Below are 17,331 nucleotides of genomic sequence, written 5' to 3'. Positions count from 1 at the left end.
GCTTGCTTGCGTGCTTGCGTGCTTGCTTGCTTGCTTACGACCGTGCAAATCTTTCGGTCGTTTTTTAACCCACTTCCCGTGATCCAATCGAGCTGACATTTTGCACACAGACTCGTTGTGCGTGACAATTAATTTTCGTGAAAAATTTTTTCCAAAATTTTACACTGTTTAGGGAAATTTTTTTAAATATTTAATTACCAATTGCTTAATGGTGGCAGACAATCATCTAACCCATAGGTGGCAGCCATCTCAAGCCAGAGGACGAGAGGACTCTAGCCGCCACGCATATAAAGGATTTATAGTGAAAAACTTTGTTTTTACGGGTTAATTTTTATCTTCTGGCGCAGCAGTTCAGTCAACGGTGCGGGTTTCTTAAATCCCCCCCCCACCTACATTTCGATTTAAAGCTTTCGTGACTGCAGGGATTCATCTTCTTGGTTCTTTCGGTAAAGTCACGTAGAAGGGAAGTAATAAAATAATAAAATTAAACATAATAAAATAATTCTCACGACGTTTCGGCCACAACGCAAGCAGCCATCCTCAGGTGAAGAACAGCCGTCCTCAGGTGAAGAACAGCCGTCCTCAGGTGAAGAGCAGCCGTCCTCAGGTGAAGAACAGGTTCTTCACCTGAGGACGGCTGCTTGCGTTGTGGCCGAAACGTCGTGAGAATTATTTTATTATGTTTTATTTTTATTATTTTATTACTTCCCTTCTACGTGACTTTACCAAAAGAACCAAGAAGACCCTCCCTCCACCTGTTCTGTCCGCCCAGCGGTATAAATGTGCCGCATTCCGCGCCGGCGCAGTCACGCAGACCGCCGCTGCAGTCGTTTCCTTTCGCTCTCGGCAGCAAATAAAAACGCCGGCGGTGGCCGACGGCTACGGCCCTCGGACGGCACGGCGCCGCGGACATGGCCGGCGCCGGCTGGACCTCTCAGCGGTTCCTCAAGAGCCAGCGCGAGCGGCTGCCTCGCGCGATGGCGCCCTGCGTCTCCAGCGTCCTCGACTCGATGGTGGCGTGGGGCTTCATCAACCATGAGGAGCACGAGGACGTGGATTACCGGCGGCCCACCGAGGCTGCCCGCCGTCTGCTCACGATCGCTGAGGGCAAGGGCGAGGAGGTGGAGCAGGCGCTGCTGCTGGCGCTGTGGGCGCGCGGCTGCGTCGACCCGCCCGCCGAGATGCGTGCGCCGCTGGTGGCGCTGCGGGACGAGCTGGACGCCCGGTGCGCTTCTTGCGTGGGAGAAGATCCGGAGGCGAGGCTCAGGAGGATCCGTCTGGCGCTGGTGGAGAGCTTCGACGACGTGGCGAAGGTGGTGGAGGAGCTGGTGCAGCAGGGGGCGCTCGGCGCGGAGGACCGGGAGAAGATCTTGCTGCCCTCCTACACGAGGCCCGAGCAGGTGGAGGTTTTTATTTACTTTTTTCAATTCTGTGATTGAGCGTTATTCCTCAAATTTGTACAGTGTATGCGTACATGTTATAGGTGTTGAGGAGTTCCCACAGACGCACTTGGAGACGCAGGTAAGTTGAGAGGCTTCCGTCAAAGGTTTATCAAGGATATAACAACAACACACCAGGGTATACAACTTCCCAGGGGTTAGGGGTCCTACACTGAGTCCTGCCACACGACCCTGCTCTGGTCCCAGCCCGGCTAGCTCCGGTCTCTCTCTCTCTCGTGTCGGATCGGGGACTCTGCCGACTCCACCGATCGGAGAGAGAAGCACCTCTACGGCTACCACCGGCTTCTCTTCAGACTCACCTCTTGATCCCTCTCTCTACCCCTGGTTCCCTCTCTACCCTTCTACCATCACCCGTTCCTACAGTGACCCCGCTCTCGTCACGGGGTCTCCCTTAAGTACTCTAGGAGACGTGACGTCATCGCACTGAACGGCACACCTGACGTCACGTCCTATTTCACTCCTCTACATATGTATGTTGTACTTCTTTCGCATCGTACGTAGCCAACCGTGCTCATCGGAGGGTGCAGGGAAAATGTCACAGGCATTAGCAATATTCAATTGTGGATGGAATTCCCAGCACGTGGAGCAAAACGTCGGAACATCGTGCCAAACAACACTCGGCTTTTCGCTAGTCATCGAACAAAGACGGTCACTGCATCACACGTTTTTATATGCGCTTCTGCGGCCGTCTGGAAAGCTTCGTTCTGATATTAAGAAGCCACTGCAGCTATGCACTTTTAAATCATCTAGATTGAAAATTCATTTCTTTCAAACTGCTGGGTGAATGAGTAGGTGAGTGAGTGGGTGAGAGTGGATGGGTGAGTGAGTGAGTAGGTGAGTGGGTGAGTGAGTTTGTGGGTGGGTGAGTTATCAAGTCGGTGGGTGAGTAGGTGAATGAGTGGGAGGGTGGGTGAGTGAGTGGGTAAGTGGGTGAGTGAGCGGGTGGGTGGGTGAGTGAGTGGGTGAGTGAGCGGGTGGGTGGGTGGGTGGGTGGGTGGGTGGGTGGGTGGGTGGGTGGGTGAGTGAGTGAGTGAGTGAGTGGATGGGTGAGTGAGTGGGTGGGTGGGTGAGTGAGTGGGTGGGTGGGTGAGTGAGTGGGTGAGTGGGTGAGTGGGTGAGTGAGTGGGTGAGTAGAGTGAGTGAGTGGGTGAGTGAGTGAGTGGGTGAGTGAGTGAGTAAGTGGGTGAGTGGATGAGTGAGTGAGTGAGTGAGTGGGTGAGTGAGTGATTGGGTGAGTGGGTGAGTGAGTGGGTGTGTTATTGTGAGCTGCAGTGTGGTGGTTGACCACCGTGTGAATGTGACACAGCAGTCAATCTGCGAGACCGAGTCCTCGACACGGTGTGCACGTATCTACAGCAAAACTCGCATTCGCTGTGTAATAATTCCGTGAGCGCCTTTCATTTCATCCATCTCTTGGCGCTGCCGTGTGTGTCGTCCCCCCCTCCCGCAAGGTCCGAACCCTGCTCAATTTACTTGACGCCAAGGGCCCGCAAAGCGCGACGGCCTTCCTGGACTTGGTCGACGTGAAGAAGATCACCGAGCAGGGACCGCTGAAGCCCCCAGGTGTCGTAGGGCGCTCGGCGTCGCAACGGGCACGCCCGCGGGCTACGGCGGCCACAACAATTTACGACGAGTTATTTAAACTAAAACTATAAAGACTTTTTTTTTTTGTAACGTACAAAGGTAAGGCCCACACCAGTGACCACGTCACTCCTATTCTTTCCTCCCTGCACTGGCCCCTTGTAAAAAGAGTGTTTGGCTACTGCTGTAAATGTCCACGCGATAAGCCACTTCGTCGGGCTGTCACTTGCGATGGCCAGGAGGTCGCGTCTGAAAAAGAGGCTACGTAGCTCAGTGGGCCTTACCTGAGAACAAACATATCAATGAATAAATAGACCGGCGATAACACAAGCGGATCGTAAACCCAACCGGCTCGGCCGCTCGCCAACCCCCACGCGTTTCCCCCCCGCCCGCCCCCCCCCACGACCCTTCGGTGCAGTCCACGCGTTCCAGCGCAAGCTGCAGGACCACCACGAGTCGAGCTCGCGCCACCTGCTAGCCTACAGCCGTCGCGAGCACGCCCTCCTGGACGACGTCTACGTGGAGGTGCGGCTGCAGGCGCTGGCGCAGCCGGGCCGCCCGTCCGAGTGCGTCACCCTCGACTCGCTGGCTCGAGGCGAGTGGCTGAGCGACCGGGAGCGGAAGGACGTGCTGCTGGTGACGGGAGACGCCGGCAGCGGCAAGACCACGCTGCTGCAGAGGCTGACGGGCGAGTGGTCCCGCGGCAGGCTCCTGAGCTGCTTCGAGCTGGTGTTCGCCTTCGGCTGCGGACAGCTGAACGTCGTAAAAAAGGAGCTCTCGCTCCGGGAGCTGCTCTTCAACCACTGCTGCAGCCCCGGCGACGACGACGACGGCGGCGGCGGCGGCGGCGGAGGCCTCGACGTGGTCGTGCGCTACGTCGCCGGCCACCCCGAGAAGGTCCTCTTCTGCTTCGACGCCATCGACGAGTTCCGCGAAGACTTCCTGGGCGAGGGCCGCGTCTGCTCGTCGACGGAGGAGCCCGTCCCGATGGCCGACCTCCTCAAGAACCTCCTGCAGGGCAACGTGTTGAGGGGCTCCAAGAAGATCGTGACGGCCCGGACGGGCGCGTCCCTGCAGCCGCTGGACGTGCACGTGTGCAGGAGGGTGGCGATCGCGGCTTCTCCGACGACGCCGTCCTGCGGTACCAGCAGAAGTTCCACAGTGACGAGGGCGCCAGGAGGAACGCGTGCGAGCTCATCCGGACCAACGCGGACATCCGGAGCCTCTGCCAGGTGCCGCTCTACTGCTGGATCGTCTCCAAGTGCTACGACAGGATCGGCGGCCGCGGCGGCGGCGCCGGCGGCGGCGTGTCGACCGTCACCGAGATCTACCTGTCGATGCTCGAGGTGTTCCTGACCCGCGGCGAGTCGAAGGCGACGCCGACCAGCCGGACGACGCTTTTCAGCGCCAACGGGGACGCGCTGCTGCGGATCGGGAAGCTAGCGCACGTCGGCCTGCTCGCCGCGCGGACGTCATTCACCGCGCCCGACCTCGACGCCTGCGGCGTGACGCCGCGGGACCTGGCCCTCGGCGCGACGGTGCACACCCGGCGGTACGCGGGCTTCGGCGAGGGCGACGTGTACGGCTTCGTGCACTTCACGGTGCAGGCGCTCTTCGCGGCGCTGTACGCGGTGGCGAGCGCCGAGCTGGGACCCGAAGCGCTGCTCGCCCACTTCCCGAACGCCGTGCGGCCCAAGGCGGTCAGGCGGGTGGTCGGCGCGCTCGGCTCGTGCGTCGCCGCGGCGGCGGCGGAGGAGGAGGCACCGCCAGGGTCTCGACGGCCCCTCGCGGGCAGCGGCGGGGCCAACCGCCGCGCCGTGTGCCAGTTTGCGAGCGGCCTGCTTTCCAAGAGGCACGGCGAGCTGCTGGCGCGCCTGTCGGACGAGGCCTCGGTGCGGCGCAAGCGGGCCGCCGTGAGGAAGCAGCTGAGGCGCAGCGTCAAGGACCACGTCCGCGGGCTGAACGACCGCGACGGGCACCTGACGCCGGATTTCGTGTGGGTGCTACGCTGGCTGTTCGAGTTCCAGGAGGAGAAGGTGGCGCGCAAGGCGGCGCGCGACTTTGCCGGCGGGCACGTGAAGCTGAACTACACGTCGCTGGGCCCGGCGGACTGCACCTGCCTGTCCTACTTGCTGCGCCACCTGCCTCGGCCCGTCGTCGCGGAACTCGACAACAACTTCATCGGAGACCTCGGCCTGCAGCAGCTGCTGCCCTGCATCGGAAAATTCTCCGATCTCAGGTTTGGTTGTTCCTCTTCGTATCTTCGTCCGCCTCCCTCCCTCCTTTCTTGTGCGTGGGTTGCTGCGAAACTTCTCTTAAGACGAGCTGATTGAGGGCGAACTCGTCACATCGGGAGTTGTGAGGAAGCCACCGGAGCTGTGCACTTTTAAATCTCGAGTGAACACTCATTCTTGAGAACCGCTTTTTGTGTTTAGTTTGTTGTCCTAACCCACCGCAGCTCCCATTATCAAGAATGGCTACGTTCGGTGCGAAAGAAGTTCAACATACACACATGCATAGACTCACACGAAGACCTATAGACTCACACAGAGACCCATAGACTCACACAGAAACCCATAGACTTATACAAAGACTCATAGACTCACACAAAGACCCATAGACTCACACAGAGACCCATAGACTCACACAGAAACCCATAGACTCACACAAAGACTCATAGACTCACAAAAACCCATAGACTCACACAGAGATATCCATAGACTCACACAGAGACCCATAGACTCACACAGAGACCCATAGACTCACACAGAGACCCATAGACTCTCACAGAGACCCATAGACGCGTAGTAAGTTTGTCATTCCTCCGCACCTCCGATTAGCACGGTTGGCTACGTACGGTGCAAGATAAGTTCAACATACTTAGGGGTGGGTGGTAGAGGGGGGGAGTGGTGGAGGGGACTGGGGATTATTGTTGAATGGCTCGCGACTGTTTTTACATTAAGTACATGTGATCCCATCGATCACGTTAGGCTTTTAAAAGTCGTATTGTCGATATTGTGTTCTTGGACAGAGTTTACAGAGTGATCCTGGCCCTGAAAGCAGGTGATGTTATTTGCTTTTCATCTGATTATATATTTTTTTTAATGCGGAGATTGCTCCAATGTGTATGGTCCATCTGTCCATGAACCCTTACTCCTCTTCGTAATAAATCAGGAGGCAAGATACCAGGATTTCATAGCGCTAAGCATTTCACAGCTTTGTACTTGTATAGCCATTTTACCAATCCACTGCTGGATGAAGGCCTCCCCGTAACACTTTGTCGGTCGTTTGACCATACTTCACCACGCTGGTCAGCACGGGTTGGTGAAATTGGGGACCCAGGTCCGACCGATACCACTCGCCGCTGACGCTATTTGTGGCTGGGAATCGGACTCGACCTATCATACTCTTAGGTTTTTTCGGTAAAGTCACGTACGTAAAAATAAGTAAATAATAAACATTGATTATAAAATCATAGAAATACTAATAGAAATAAAATCATAACTCACCGGCCTGTCATGTCCGTCGTGCAGTGCGCTCTCCGCTGCGCTTTCGCTTCATTGTTATATCCGGTAGACGTCCTCGCCGATTAATCGGCGGCATTATCTTTTTTATTTTTTAATCTTGCGCGGTTTTGTCTTGCAGACTCAGCATCAACAGGATAACGGACAGAGGCGTCGACATCCTGATTCCTGAACTGATAAAGCACAACATCGTCACCTTCCTGGGGTAAATGACGGCACGGACGATGCATCTCGGTGGGAATTGTTAGACAGCTTGTTTAAAAAAAATCACGTTTTCCACAAACCAATTTGTACATTCCCCTGGCACCTAAGCCGTTGACCCTACGCAACTCGTTTGCATGGAACCGAGTTGCTTGTCTGTGGACCTTTCCTGCAAGCGGTTGCGAGCAATCACACAACTCCGTGGTTCACGGTAGAGGCGGGCTCGGATCTAAAGCATCGCTCTGCCCGGCGATTCGCAGCAGCGATGCGTTGCATCGCCGCGTGACACGTTTGCGAACTGTTGATCGGTCGCCACAGTCCCGACGAATATGCGCCGTTCAATTTTCACGTTTATTGCGCAACTGCCCCCTTGTCTGCGGGCCGCGATTACGTTGCGCGCGATTTCCAGAGTGACCCCGGTCGCGCGGCCGATGCTCGTGCGAGTCTTCACAGTCGGTGTGACCCCGCGCACCCGGCGATCGGACAAAGCGCGCGCTCAAGAACGCGTAAAAGAGCGCAAGAGGCGGGGGGGCGCTTCAAACAGGCGTCCCCGCAACGCGCAGCGTAACGACGTACACACACCGTACTAACGGCGCCTCCGTTGCTTCCGTTGTTTTCTGCCGGGTTGTCGTCCCCCCCCCCCCCATTCACGCAGGCTCTTTAAAAACCAACTCACGGACGAGTCGACCCCGTTGCTTGCCGAGCTCGTCACCAAGAGCAGCCACCTCAAGTCGCTCGCGTGAGCCATCGCGGGGCAGGGCGGCGGCGCAGCGGTTATAACGATCGTGCCTCGCAGCAAGAAGGTTCCGAGTTCGATGCTCGAACTCTGGAGCCTTGCTGCTGTGTGATGTTTGTCCGTTCTCCGCGGGGTTCTTCGGTTTTTCGCCAACAGCTGAAAGTAAACCCCCGATGCACAATCGGTGACGGAGGGAAAGCGTCCCGGTGCTGCAAGGTTGCCTGCGAATTGCTTGATGTGTCAACGCGGATTACACGTGGCAACCGCGAAAACTTGGGCAGGACCCTCCTGTGAATAATCGTGATACTCGGCGAGGCTTGCGAGGATCAACAAGAGGGGCAGTAAATTGAATGTTACTGCCGTCGCAGTCTTCATCGCCAAACCACCAGCCCGGACACGTATTCACATAACGCTTTATAGCATGGATTTGTCCTTGTAAACAACGAGTGATTGTTAAGGTCGCCTTGTAAAAGGTTTGCCGGTTGAACATCTCAACACCTCAAACTTGATTTGAAGCTTTCGTGACTGCAGGAATTGCTCTTTGGTTATTTCGGTAAAGTCATGTAGGTATAAAATAAACATTTCCTTGCTGTGGTTTTCCCACCTGATGATGATTGCTTATGTTGCGCCCGAAACGTCGTGATTTAATTTATTTTATTTCATACCTACGTGACTTTACCGAAAGAACCAAAGACAACGCGTCAAATATTATCAGAGGATGTTTTATGTGCATGTTCACCACAAGCACTGTGTGGTCAATGCAGCAACTTGATGCCTCACAAAATTTATATATTTGGTGTCCGACCATCTTGACACCACCTACGGTTATTCTTCATAAAGGTTGCGCTCACACCGGACGGGCAGGAAACATTTGATCCGCGTGACACTGGGGAGTGCCCCCTTCACTAATTTGGGCAGTTTTCAATATGGCAAGCCCCTAACAGCGACGTGATCTTATCCTAAAGTTTTACGATTTGTGTTTTACCGTCTTTCCCGCGAGTTATTTCGCCCGATAGCGTCGCGGGCAGAAGGACGGACGAATGGGACGGAGCTAACACGCGCGGACGTTTTCAGGATCGGAATATTTAATCTGTACCGGAGGAATCCGATGAGCCATTAAGCTTTCTCACACACGTCCATCGTCGTCAAACGGCCGCGTGAATGCGTCGCGCGCCGTTAATCTCGCGTTGAACAAACCACCGCTTCACCGGAACTGTTGGTGATCGACTATTTCTATGCCTTGTTCTTCGTCTTGTTTTGCGGCTCCGCCAGGCTGGGAGAAAACCGCATCACCGGTGACGGCATGGTCCCCCTCGCCAACGCCATCAAGCACAGCAAGTCGCTCAAAGTGATCCTGTAAGTCTTGCGCCGGGCACTAGGTCCTTGGGTAAACCATTGGCTCGATGGATTGCTGGGCAGGTCAACGGGGGAAGTTTGTGTGCAGGTTATTGAATCGGATGGGAATCGCCTATACGCTACACTATACACTACTATACACTACACTATACACTACTATACACCACACTATACACTACACTATACACTACACTATACACTACTATACATTACACTACTTATACACTACACTATCCACTACATTATACATTACTATATACTACACTATACACTACACTACTATACACTACACTACTATACACTACACTGTACACTACTATACACTATTATACACTACACTATACACTACACTATACACTACACTATACACTACTATATACTACACTATATACTACACTATACACTACTATACACGACTATATACTACACTATACACTACACAATACACTACACTATACACTACACTATCCACTACATTGTACATTACTATATACTACACTACACTATACACTACTATACGCTACACTATACACTACACTATACACTACACTACACCACTATACACTACACTCGGAGTCTGCAGCATGACATGCACACACTCGTCATCACTTCACTGGGCGTTGGTACCAGTCGTTGGGTGGTCGTGGATACGAGTTTTGGTCGTTACTGTGGCGGTCCTACTGACTAAGAAATGTCTTTAAAGCTGGGGGTTGCAAGGCGAGCCATTATCAATCGGGGGTCGCCCATATGTACGCTGAACTTCTTTCGCACCGCACGTAGCCAGCAGTGCTAATGGGAGATGTGTTGTCCTTACGCCCGCACCTCCGATGAGTACGGTTGGCTACGTACGGCGCGAAAGAAGTTCAACATACATCTATATACCCACATTCCTGCCCTCGCTAGCCATTTAAAATCTTCGGGAAATGCAGTGGGGAAGACTGTCAAGTGAAGGAACACAAAGGCAGTGGCAACCTGGTTGATTGGGAAGATAACACTGGTCAACACACTTTTTCTGGCATAAGGTATTCCAACGGTGTTAAGGTAATTTTGGGGTGCTGATTCTAAATGTGGCATCAGTTTTTGTCTATCACATCAGGTTTTTGAGATATCAAATATTGCATTTTCAATCAAAACTGCAGAAGAAAAATCTTAAATAAATGTGGATATCTACATAAAATGATATTATAAACACACTATCCTAAAAATACAGCACCATATTTTAACACTAAAGCAGTCACTGACTCGCAACAACTTGCAATCATAAGTGACAGAGTTAATTTCAGGTAAAATCAATGAAAATGGGGTATGCCGATAGCATAAAAATGAGATGTGATAGAGCAAATCTGAGATCAGATTTGGAATCGGCACCCTGAAATTAGTCTAAAACAGCTGCAAAAGTCCAAGCCAGAAAAAAATGTTTTTTTTTGTTGACCAGTGTAATCATGGCTATGCAGAGGTCGCAACCGGGTACCCGATACCCGTACCCTACCCGATACCCGGCTACCCGTACCCGGCCGGGTACGGGTAGCCGTTTGCGACCCTGGTGCGGCAGGGTACGGGTACGGGTAGGCCGTGAGTCACTGGTGAGTAACCATTTGTCACTCATTTCGAGTAGGGTACGGGTACGGGTAGGGAACGGCTACCCGTACCCGGCTGGGCACGGGTACCCATTTGCGACCCTGGTGCGGCCGGGTACGGGTATGGGTAAGGAATCAAAACCCGTTTGCGACCTCTGTGGCTATGTCTGAGCGGCGAGACGGAAAGTGTGGGTGTGACTGCGGGCCCACGCTTAAACTTGCGTGCGGTGAGTTGCGCAAGAGTGAATGTTCTTCCTGCTTGTACCGCTGCTTCAATGTCAAACGAAGGGAAATTTGCGCTCGGGTGATTTTTTTTTTTTTTAGCAAATCGGCCGGAGGTTCGTGAAGGGTGGCGGCTGCGATCTCAACAATAAAACCTCATTTACGCGCCATTGCGGAACGTTGCGGGTAACATTTAGAAGAAAATAAGGAAGGAAAAATTAACCCGTAATAACAAAGTTTTTCACTATAAATCCTTTATATGCGTGGCATCGGTTTTATTTTTTTATTCATTTCAGTTTTTCTTGAGTAAGAGTTTCATTTTCATCACATTGATATTTTACATTTTTTTTTCCTAAAACACAACGAGTCTGTGTGCAAAATGTCAGCTCGATTGGATCACGGGAAGTGGGTTAAAAAACGACCGAAAGATTTGCACGGTCGTAAGCGTGCAAGCAAGCAAGCAAGTGAACTTAATATAAAGGATTTAAAAATCGTGCCTATGAATGGATAAACCAAATGCCTTTTTTCTTCACGAGTGTTTCGCGATAATTCCATCCTCGCACCGGCGGCTTTTGGCTCAGCCACCGCATCGCCGGGGGGATTTCAGACGCGCTTCTGCGGCCGTCTGGAACGCTCTCTTCCTTCCGCTGTTAGGAAGTCACTGGAGCTATGCACTTTTAAATTGTCTAGATTGGCGAACTAATTTCTTTAGGACTTCCTTTGTGTTTAGTTTGTTGTCCTTCCCCCGCACCTCTGATTAACATGATTGGCTACGTACGGTGCGAAAGTAATTCAACAAATCTTGAGCCGCACTTTAAGACGACGTCACACGGCGCGCCTTGGAGAACAACCCGTGCCGGAGATGTCACAGAATTGCTTCTGAAATTCCTTCATTATCTCGCACGCCCAGCTGAAATTGTTCATCGCGTTGCAGTCGGAATGTATATATATTTATTTATATTTCCAAAATTTAAGTGCAAACCCGGTTTGATCGCAGGCAGCTTAATATCCCGATTCAAACCCAGCTCTCAACAGTGGGTCACTCAATGCTCTGACCCCTGAGTCGGTTTGCCACCTAAGAGGTGGGATTATAATCACCCATCTGTCTCCGTCTCCCACTTTGTCACCCCATCTCTCACTCTGTCTCCCGCCCTCTCTCCTTCCCTCCCCGACTGTCTCCCCGTCTCCCGCTCTGTCTCCCCGTCTCCCTCCCTGCCTCGGCGCAGCCTTTGGGGAAATGCAGTTGGGGACAGAGGAGCCGAGTGCCTGGCGGACGCACTGGAGGTGAACGCCACACTCGAATTCATCAGGTGCGAGTCGTCACGCGACAGCGACGAAAATGAACCCCCCCCCCCCCCATTATTAAATTAAGGAATTAACTGATGAATGAATGAATGTGACGACTGAAGAGGCGCAAGCGTGTCAGTATCAGCGCGGGAGAGACAGAGGTGGCTGAATGTGGCTATAGCCACAGCACACCCTTGTTGTGCCGTGCCCCACATAATAGATGCTCTACGTACGTACGCTGAACTTATTTCGCACTGTATGTATCATAAGCCAAATAGGTGGGGGCCTTTAAATGCAGGTGTAGAGTCTGTGGGTCTCTGTGTGAGTCTATGGGTCTCTGTGTGAGTCTATGGGTCTCTGTGTGAGTCTATGGGTCTCTGTGTGAGTCTATGGGTCTCTGTGTGAGTGTCTATGGGTCTCTGTGTGAGTCTATAGGTCTCTGTGTGAGTCTATGGGTCTCTGTGTGAGTCTATAGGTCTCTGTGTGAGTCTATGTATGTATGTTGAACTTCATTTGCACTGTACGTGGCCAACCGTGCTAATCGGAGGTGCGGGTGAAGGACAACAAACTAAACACAAAAAGCAGTTCTAAAGAAGTTAGTTTAAAATCCCGATTTGCAAGTGAACAGATTCCGGCGGCTTCCTAACATCGGACTGAAGAGCGTTCCAGACGGCCGCAGAAGCGCGTCTGAAAGCGCCGCGCGATGCCGTGACCACCGTCGTCTTTGTTTGACGGCCGAGCCAACAGGCCGCCGCCGCGAGGGTGGTCGGAGTTCGCGTGACAACGGTCTACGCTCCTTGACGATGCTGTGAGACCCTTGCTTGCACTGTCGTTCACGGGAGGTCTTTGTGTGCGGTTCGGTGGCGCAGCTTGGTGAGCAACAAAGTGGGTCACGCCGGGGTCGCGCGTTTGGCCGATGTCTTGCACAGGAACAGCACTTTAAAGACCCTATGGTATGTACTGGTGTTTTGTGCAAAGCGCTGCGAGGCTTTGTGTGAATTTGCGCCGTGTAAAACGGCTATGGGTCTCTGTGTGAGTCTGTGTCTCTATGTGAGTCTATCGGTCTCTGTGTGAGTCTATGGGTCTCTTTGTGAGACTATGGGTCTCTTTGTGAGACTATGGGTCTCTGTGTGAGTCTATTGGTCTCTGTGTGAGTCTACGGGTCTCTGTGTGAGTCTACGGGTCTCTGTGTGAGTCTATGGGTCTTTGTGTGAGTCTATTGGTCTCTGTGAGTCTACGGGTCTCTGTGTGAGTCTACGGGTCTCTGTGTGAGTCTATAGGTCTCTGTGTGAGGCCTATAGACCACCGCTACCACCGCTACCGCCGCTACCGCCGCTACCGCCACTACCGCCACTACCCACCGCTACCGCCACTACCCACCACTGCTGCCGCCGCTGCTGCTGCTGCCGTTGAACAGGTTAGGTGAGAACGATCTAGCCGATGAAGAAGCTTTCCTGTTGGCCGATTGTCTCAAGTCCAACAAAGGTCTCAAAGAACTCTGGTAATTCAACTTTTTTTCTCTCTTCTCTCATTGTCGTCGGCTGACGGTGAGATGGAAGCCTCAAAAGTTATTTGTGATGCGTTTCAACAACAATAACAACAACAAAAACGCCCCACTATGTTTGATCTGTCCCACATACAATTCCAGTATTTAAGACCGACGGAGATGAGATATTGGCACTCTAAATGCATTGCTGCTAATGGACGGTCGACTGTTAATCTAAAATCGTGTTCTTCACTTGTTTATTTTTGCTAAAAGGCCCAATCATACGTCGTGATACATAACACTCCACCCCCCCCCCCCCCGATTGTCTCTTGTCTCGTGGTGAAAGGCTGAACAAGAACAAGATCACGATGTCGGGGGCACGCGCTCTGCTGGACGCGTTGCAGGACAACGCGACCGTCGAGAAAGTGGTGTGAGTGTCGTGGACTGCGGCTGAGCGCGAGAGTTGTCGGACACGCATTGTGTTTCTTTGTATCGACGTCGATCACTCTGGTTCGTCTTCTTGGTTCTTTCGGTAAAGTCACGTAGAAGGGAAATAATAAAATAATAAAAATAAAACATAATAAAATAATTCTCACGACGTTTCGGCCACAACGCAAGCGGCCGTCCTCAGGTGAAGAACAGGTCTGTCGGAAAGACAGCGTCTGAATGAAACACCACCAGGCTTGGAGCGTATATTTAAGCTGGGTTGGAGGGGGGTTCGGCTACGTCTTGGGCACACGTGGAGGTGGGGGGCTCGCCATTGCGCAGCCCCCCCCCTGACCTATCGAGTTGGCCGTCCCCGCTTGCACATTCCTGCAGCATTGCATTTCGCATCTACGATTGGCACGGTTGGCTACGTACGGTTTGCGAAAGAAGTTCAACGCTTACACATAGACTCACTCGGAGACCCACAGACTCGCATGTGAGACACACAGAATCACACAGAGACCCATAGACTCACACGGAGACCCATAGACTCACATGGAGACCCACAGACTCACAAAGAGACCCATAGACGCACACAAAGACTCATAGACTCGCACAGAGACCCATAGACTCACACAGAGACCCATAGACTCACATGGAGACCCACAGACTCACAAAGAGACCCACAGACTCACATAGACTCACACAGAGACTCATAGACTCGCACAGAGACCCATAGACTCACACAGAGACCCATAGACTCACACAGAGACCCATAGATTCACACAGAGACCCACAGACTCACACAGAGACCCATAGACTCACAGAGACCCACAGACTCACACAGAGACCCATAGACGCTCACACAGAGACCCGTAGACTCTACACCTATTTGGCTTATGGTACATTGATTTAATTGTACATGTGAGAAATCGATTATTCCATTTGAATACAGTGGTGGGGGGGAGGGGGTGCAGCATCTGCTCATAAATGGGATTAGTTGCCAGGTCGATGAACTGAATCGTCGTAACGCTGTGGACGGTTGTGCCGATAAACGAAAAAAAAATCGATTGATCGTGAATCGGCGCGTGTGTTCGTTGCGCCGCGCGTCACACCAACCCCCCCCATCCCCCCGCGCAGCTCACCGTGTCTGTTTTTTTGTGTCGCGCAGATTGCGTCAAAATGCCCTCTCGGAAGAGGAGTACAAAGAAGTGCTCGCGAAGGAGCATCGGATGGACTGAACCTCCTCGTCTTATCTCGAAGGAATTTTACACGGCGCATTAACCAAGGCGCCTTACACACAGAATTAACGACGGTACAACAACGTGTGTGAATGTAACGGTGGAGATGAAGCGAATGAAATGGATGAGAGGAAGCAATGTGATGATGATGATCATGCGCGACTTCGGTGAAGGCGAAATTGATGGCAGTAAATGACATTGAATGGATTGAACGGGTTTAATGAGTGATAGCCGCGTAATGAGAATACGAAGAGGGAACGGTGACGGTGGTGTTGTATGAGGGGGAGATTAAGGGGGGGTCGTGGGTCGAGCTAGGGAACAATGCGTGTGAGTTGTGAGCGAGGAGCGGAAGCTTAGTGAACGAAGCTTGTTCCGGTGAAGGGGGGCTGGGGGAGAGAAGAGAGAGCGGGCGACAGCGTGGCTTGAGCACGAGGAGGAGGAGGAGAGAGACGGCAAAGATTGAGAACGTAACTTACGGAGGAAACAAAAAACCCGATATTAGGAAGCCTCTGAACTATGCACTTTTAAATCGACGAGATTGAAAACTCACTTCCTTAGGACTGCTTTTTCGCGTTTAGCTTGTTGTCCTTCCCCGCGCACCTCCGATTAGCGCGGTTGGCTACGTACGGCGCGAAAGAAGTTCAGCACGCGTACGTACGTACGCACGGATCATGCGAAACTGCGTGCAACTTATGCAATAAAAATGTTATTGTTGTTTCCCGACACCAGGGGTCGGCAGCCAAAATACGAAGAAGAAGGGCCATCTTTGTTCGAATTCGCTAAAATAAAACTCAAGCGCCGCAATGCACCGTGACGAATACGAGACAGTCCTTAATGAACGTCGTCACGGGAAGCGGTCCTTAAAGAGCAGCCGCGTGCGGCTCCGGTACCGCCGGTTGCCCGACCCCCTGGTCTAGACAGTGTAGGGTTAGGGTGGCAATCAGACTTTTTGAAGGCTGTTCTTTTCAAGGTTGACGGCCGCCTTGATTTTCATTCGTTCGCCTGTTAAAAATTAAGCGCAAAGGTGTCTCCCAGGGCGCGGGGTGGGGGGGGCGGGACCAGGGCTGGATTCAGGTTGGGGGGGGGGGGAAACGTGGCGTTTGTTTAGGGCCTAAAACTCAAGGTGGGGGGGACCCACGATACAAAAACATTAAATTTTTATTCCGAAAAGTAAGAACTGTTTAATCACATCTATTTTTTTGTTTTACCAATTCGCGCCGCCCATCATGGTGCAGTGCGCGGGTCAAGCCACCTCGGTGATGTGACATTGTGTAGGAAGGAGGCGCTCATCCAGCAGTGAATTACACAAATGGGCTGTCAATTTATGTCGATGGGATCTTTTTGCCAGTATCAAAATGATTAAAAAAATAAGAGTAGGTTTTACCCTTTCCGGCAATAAAAAAAGCAGGTGTTAAGATGTTAAAACACCAAATAGAAACCTTTTTCAAGGAATCAAGTCTGCATTAATCACACACAGCGCTTTTGGTGAACATGCAAACAAACATGCTCTGATCAAATTTGCATCATCTTTGAAACCGATTGGCCTAGACAAGAGAGAGCCTTCTTTAATTTAAATCATCATTATTTCCCGACGAGGGGAGTAATTGCACGAACGAGCTGTATCAGCTCTCCTCACCAAGACGCGGGAGACGGGTAAAAGTGGATTCCAGTCCGTTTGTTCCACCGTAAACAAACGGGCTCCCTCCTTGATCCACCGCTATTCTCCTGCCTCCACCGTACCCCCTCTCCCATGGCTTCCCCTCATTCCCGTCACCTCATTCCTGGCCGCCGATGGCACATGTCGTCGCGTCTCGGTACCGTGTCTCTCATGTCCCAGCCGCCAATCGTAGATGGCCGTACCCACGGGGCTGGTCCCGGTCAGGTAGGCGCAGGGATCGGCCTCATGGAGGACCATTAGGTGGAGAGCAAACGCCCGTTTGACGGGCGTTAACACCGCGCGTTTTCGCTTCAGCGCGGTCTTTCGCGGAACGTTTTCGCTTAACGCGCGACCCTGGCGCGTGACGGACTACTTTTCTGAGCGGCGTGGGTGTTGTTGATGCCGGTACTACAGTACTCCAGTATTGTATCGTAGTACTGGTACTGTCGTACTGATGCTCGGTATGATACACGGCGTGCATTATCCTTCCTCAGCCTTTGTTTTCCAGCATCTTTTGTCTACAGAGCGTCATCTCACTCACTTGATCGCCTTCCGCTCGGCATATCTCTCGCAGACT

The 17,331-nt window shown here is 52.4% G+C and overlaps 1 protein-coding gene across 1 annotated transcript in view; it reads left to right on the top strand.

The window, feature by feature from the left end:
• The window catches only part of LOC133357263 (nucleotide-binding oligomerization domain-containing protein 2-like), a 28,049-nt gene extending 11,897 nt beyond the window's left edge, over positions 1–16,152 (top strand). Inside the window, 12 exon segments of the mRNA XM_061575125.1 lie at positions 851–1,400; positions 2,912–3,023; positions 3,460–4,149; positions 4,152–5,280; positions 6,687–6,770; positions 7,422–7,505; positions 8,775–8,858; positions 11,884–11,967; positions 12,814–12,897; positions 13,362–13,445; positions 13,777–13,860; positions 15,028–16,152. Coding sequence (XP_061431109.1) covers positions 912–1,400; positions 2,912–3,023; positions 3,460–4,149; positions 4,152–5,280; positions 6,687–6,770; positions 7,422–7,505; positions 8,775–8,858; positions 11,884–11,967; positions 12,814–12,897; positions 13,362–13,445; positions 13,777–13,860; positions 15,028–15,097 — 3,078 coding nt within the window. The 5' untranslated portion in view covers positions 851–911 and the 3' untranslated portion in view covers positions 15,098–16,152.
• Positions 16,153–17,331: the final 1,179 nt, after the last annotated feature.

Source organism: Lethenteron reissneri, chromosome 57, assembly GCF_015708825.2.
Source record: "Lethenteron reissneri isolate LAM-NWPU_2019-01 chromosome 57, ASM1570882v1, whole genome shotgun sequence".
Lineage (NCBI taxonomy): Eukaryota > Metazoa > Chordata > Hyperoartia > Petromyzontiformes > Petromyzontidae > Lethenteron > Lethenteron reissneri.
This window is presented reverse-complemented; position numbering and strand designations above follow the sequence as displayed.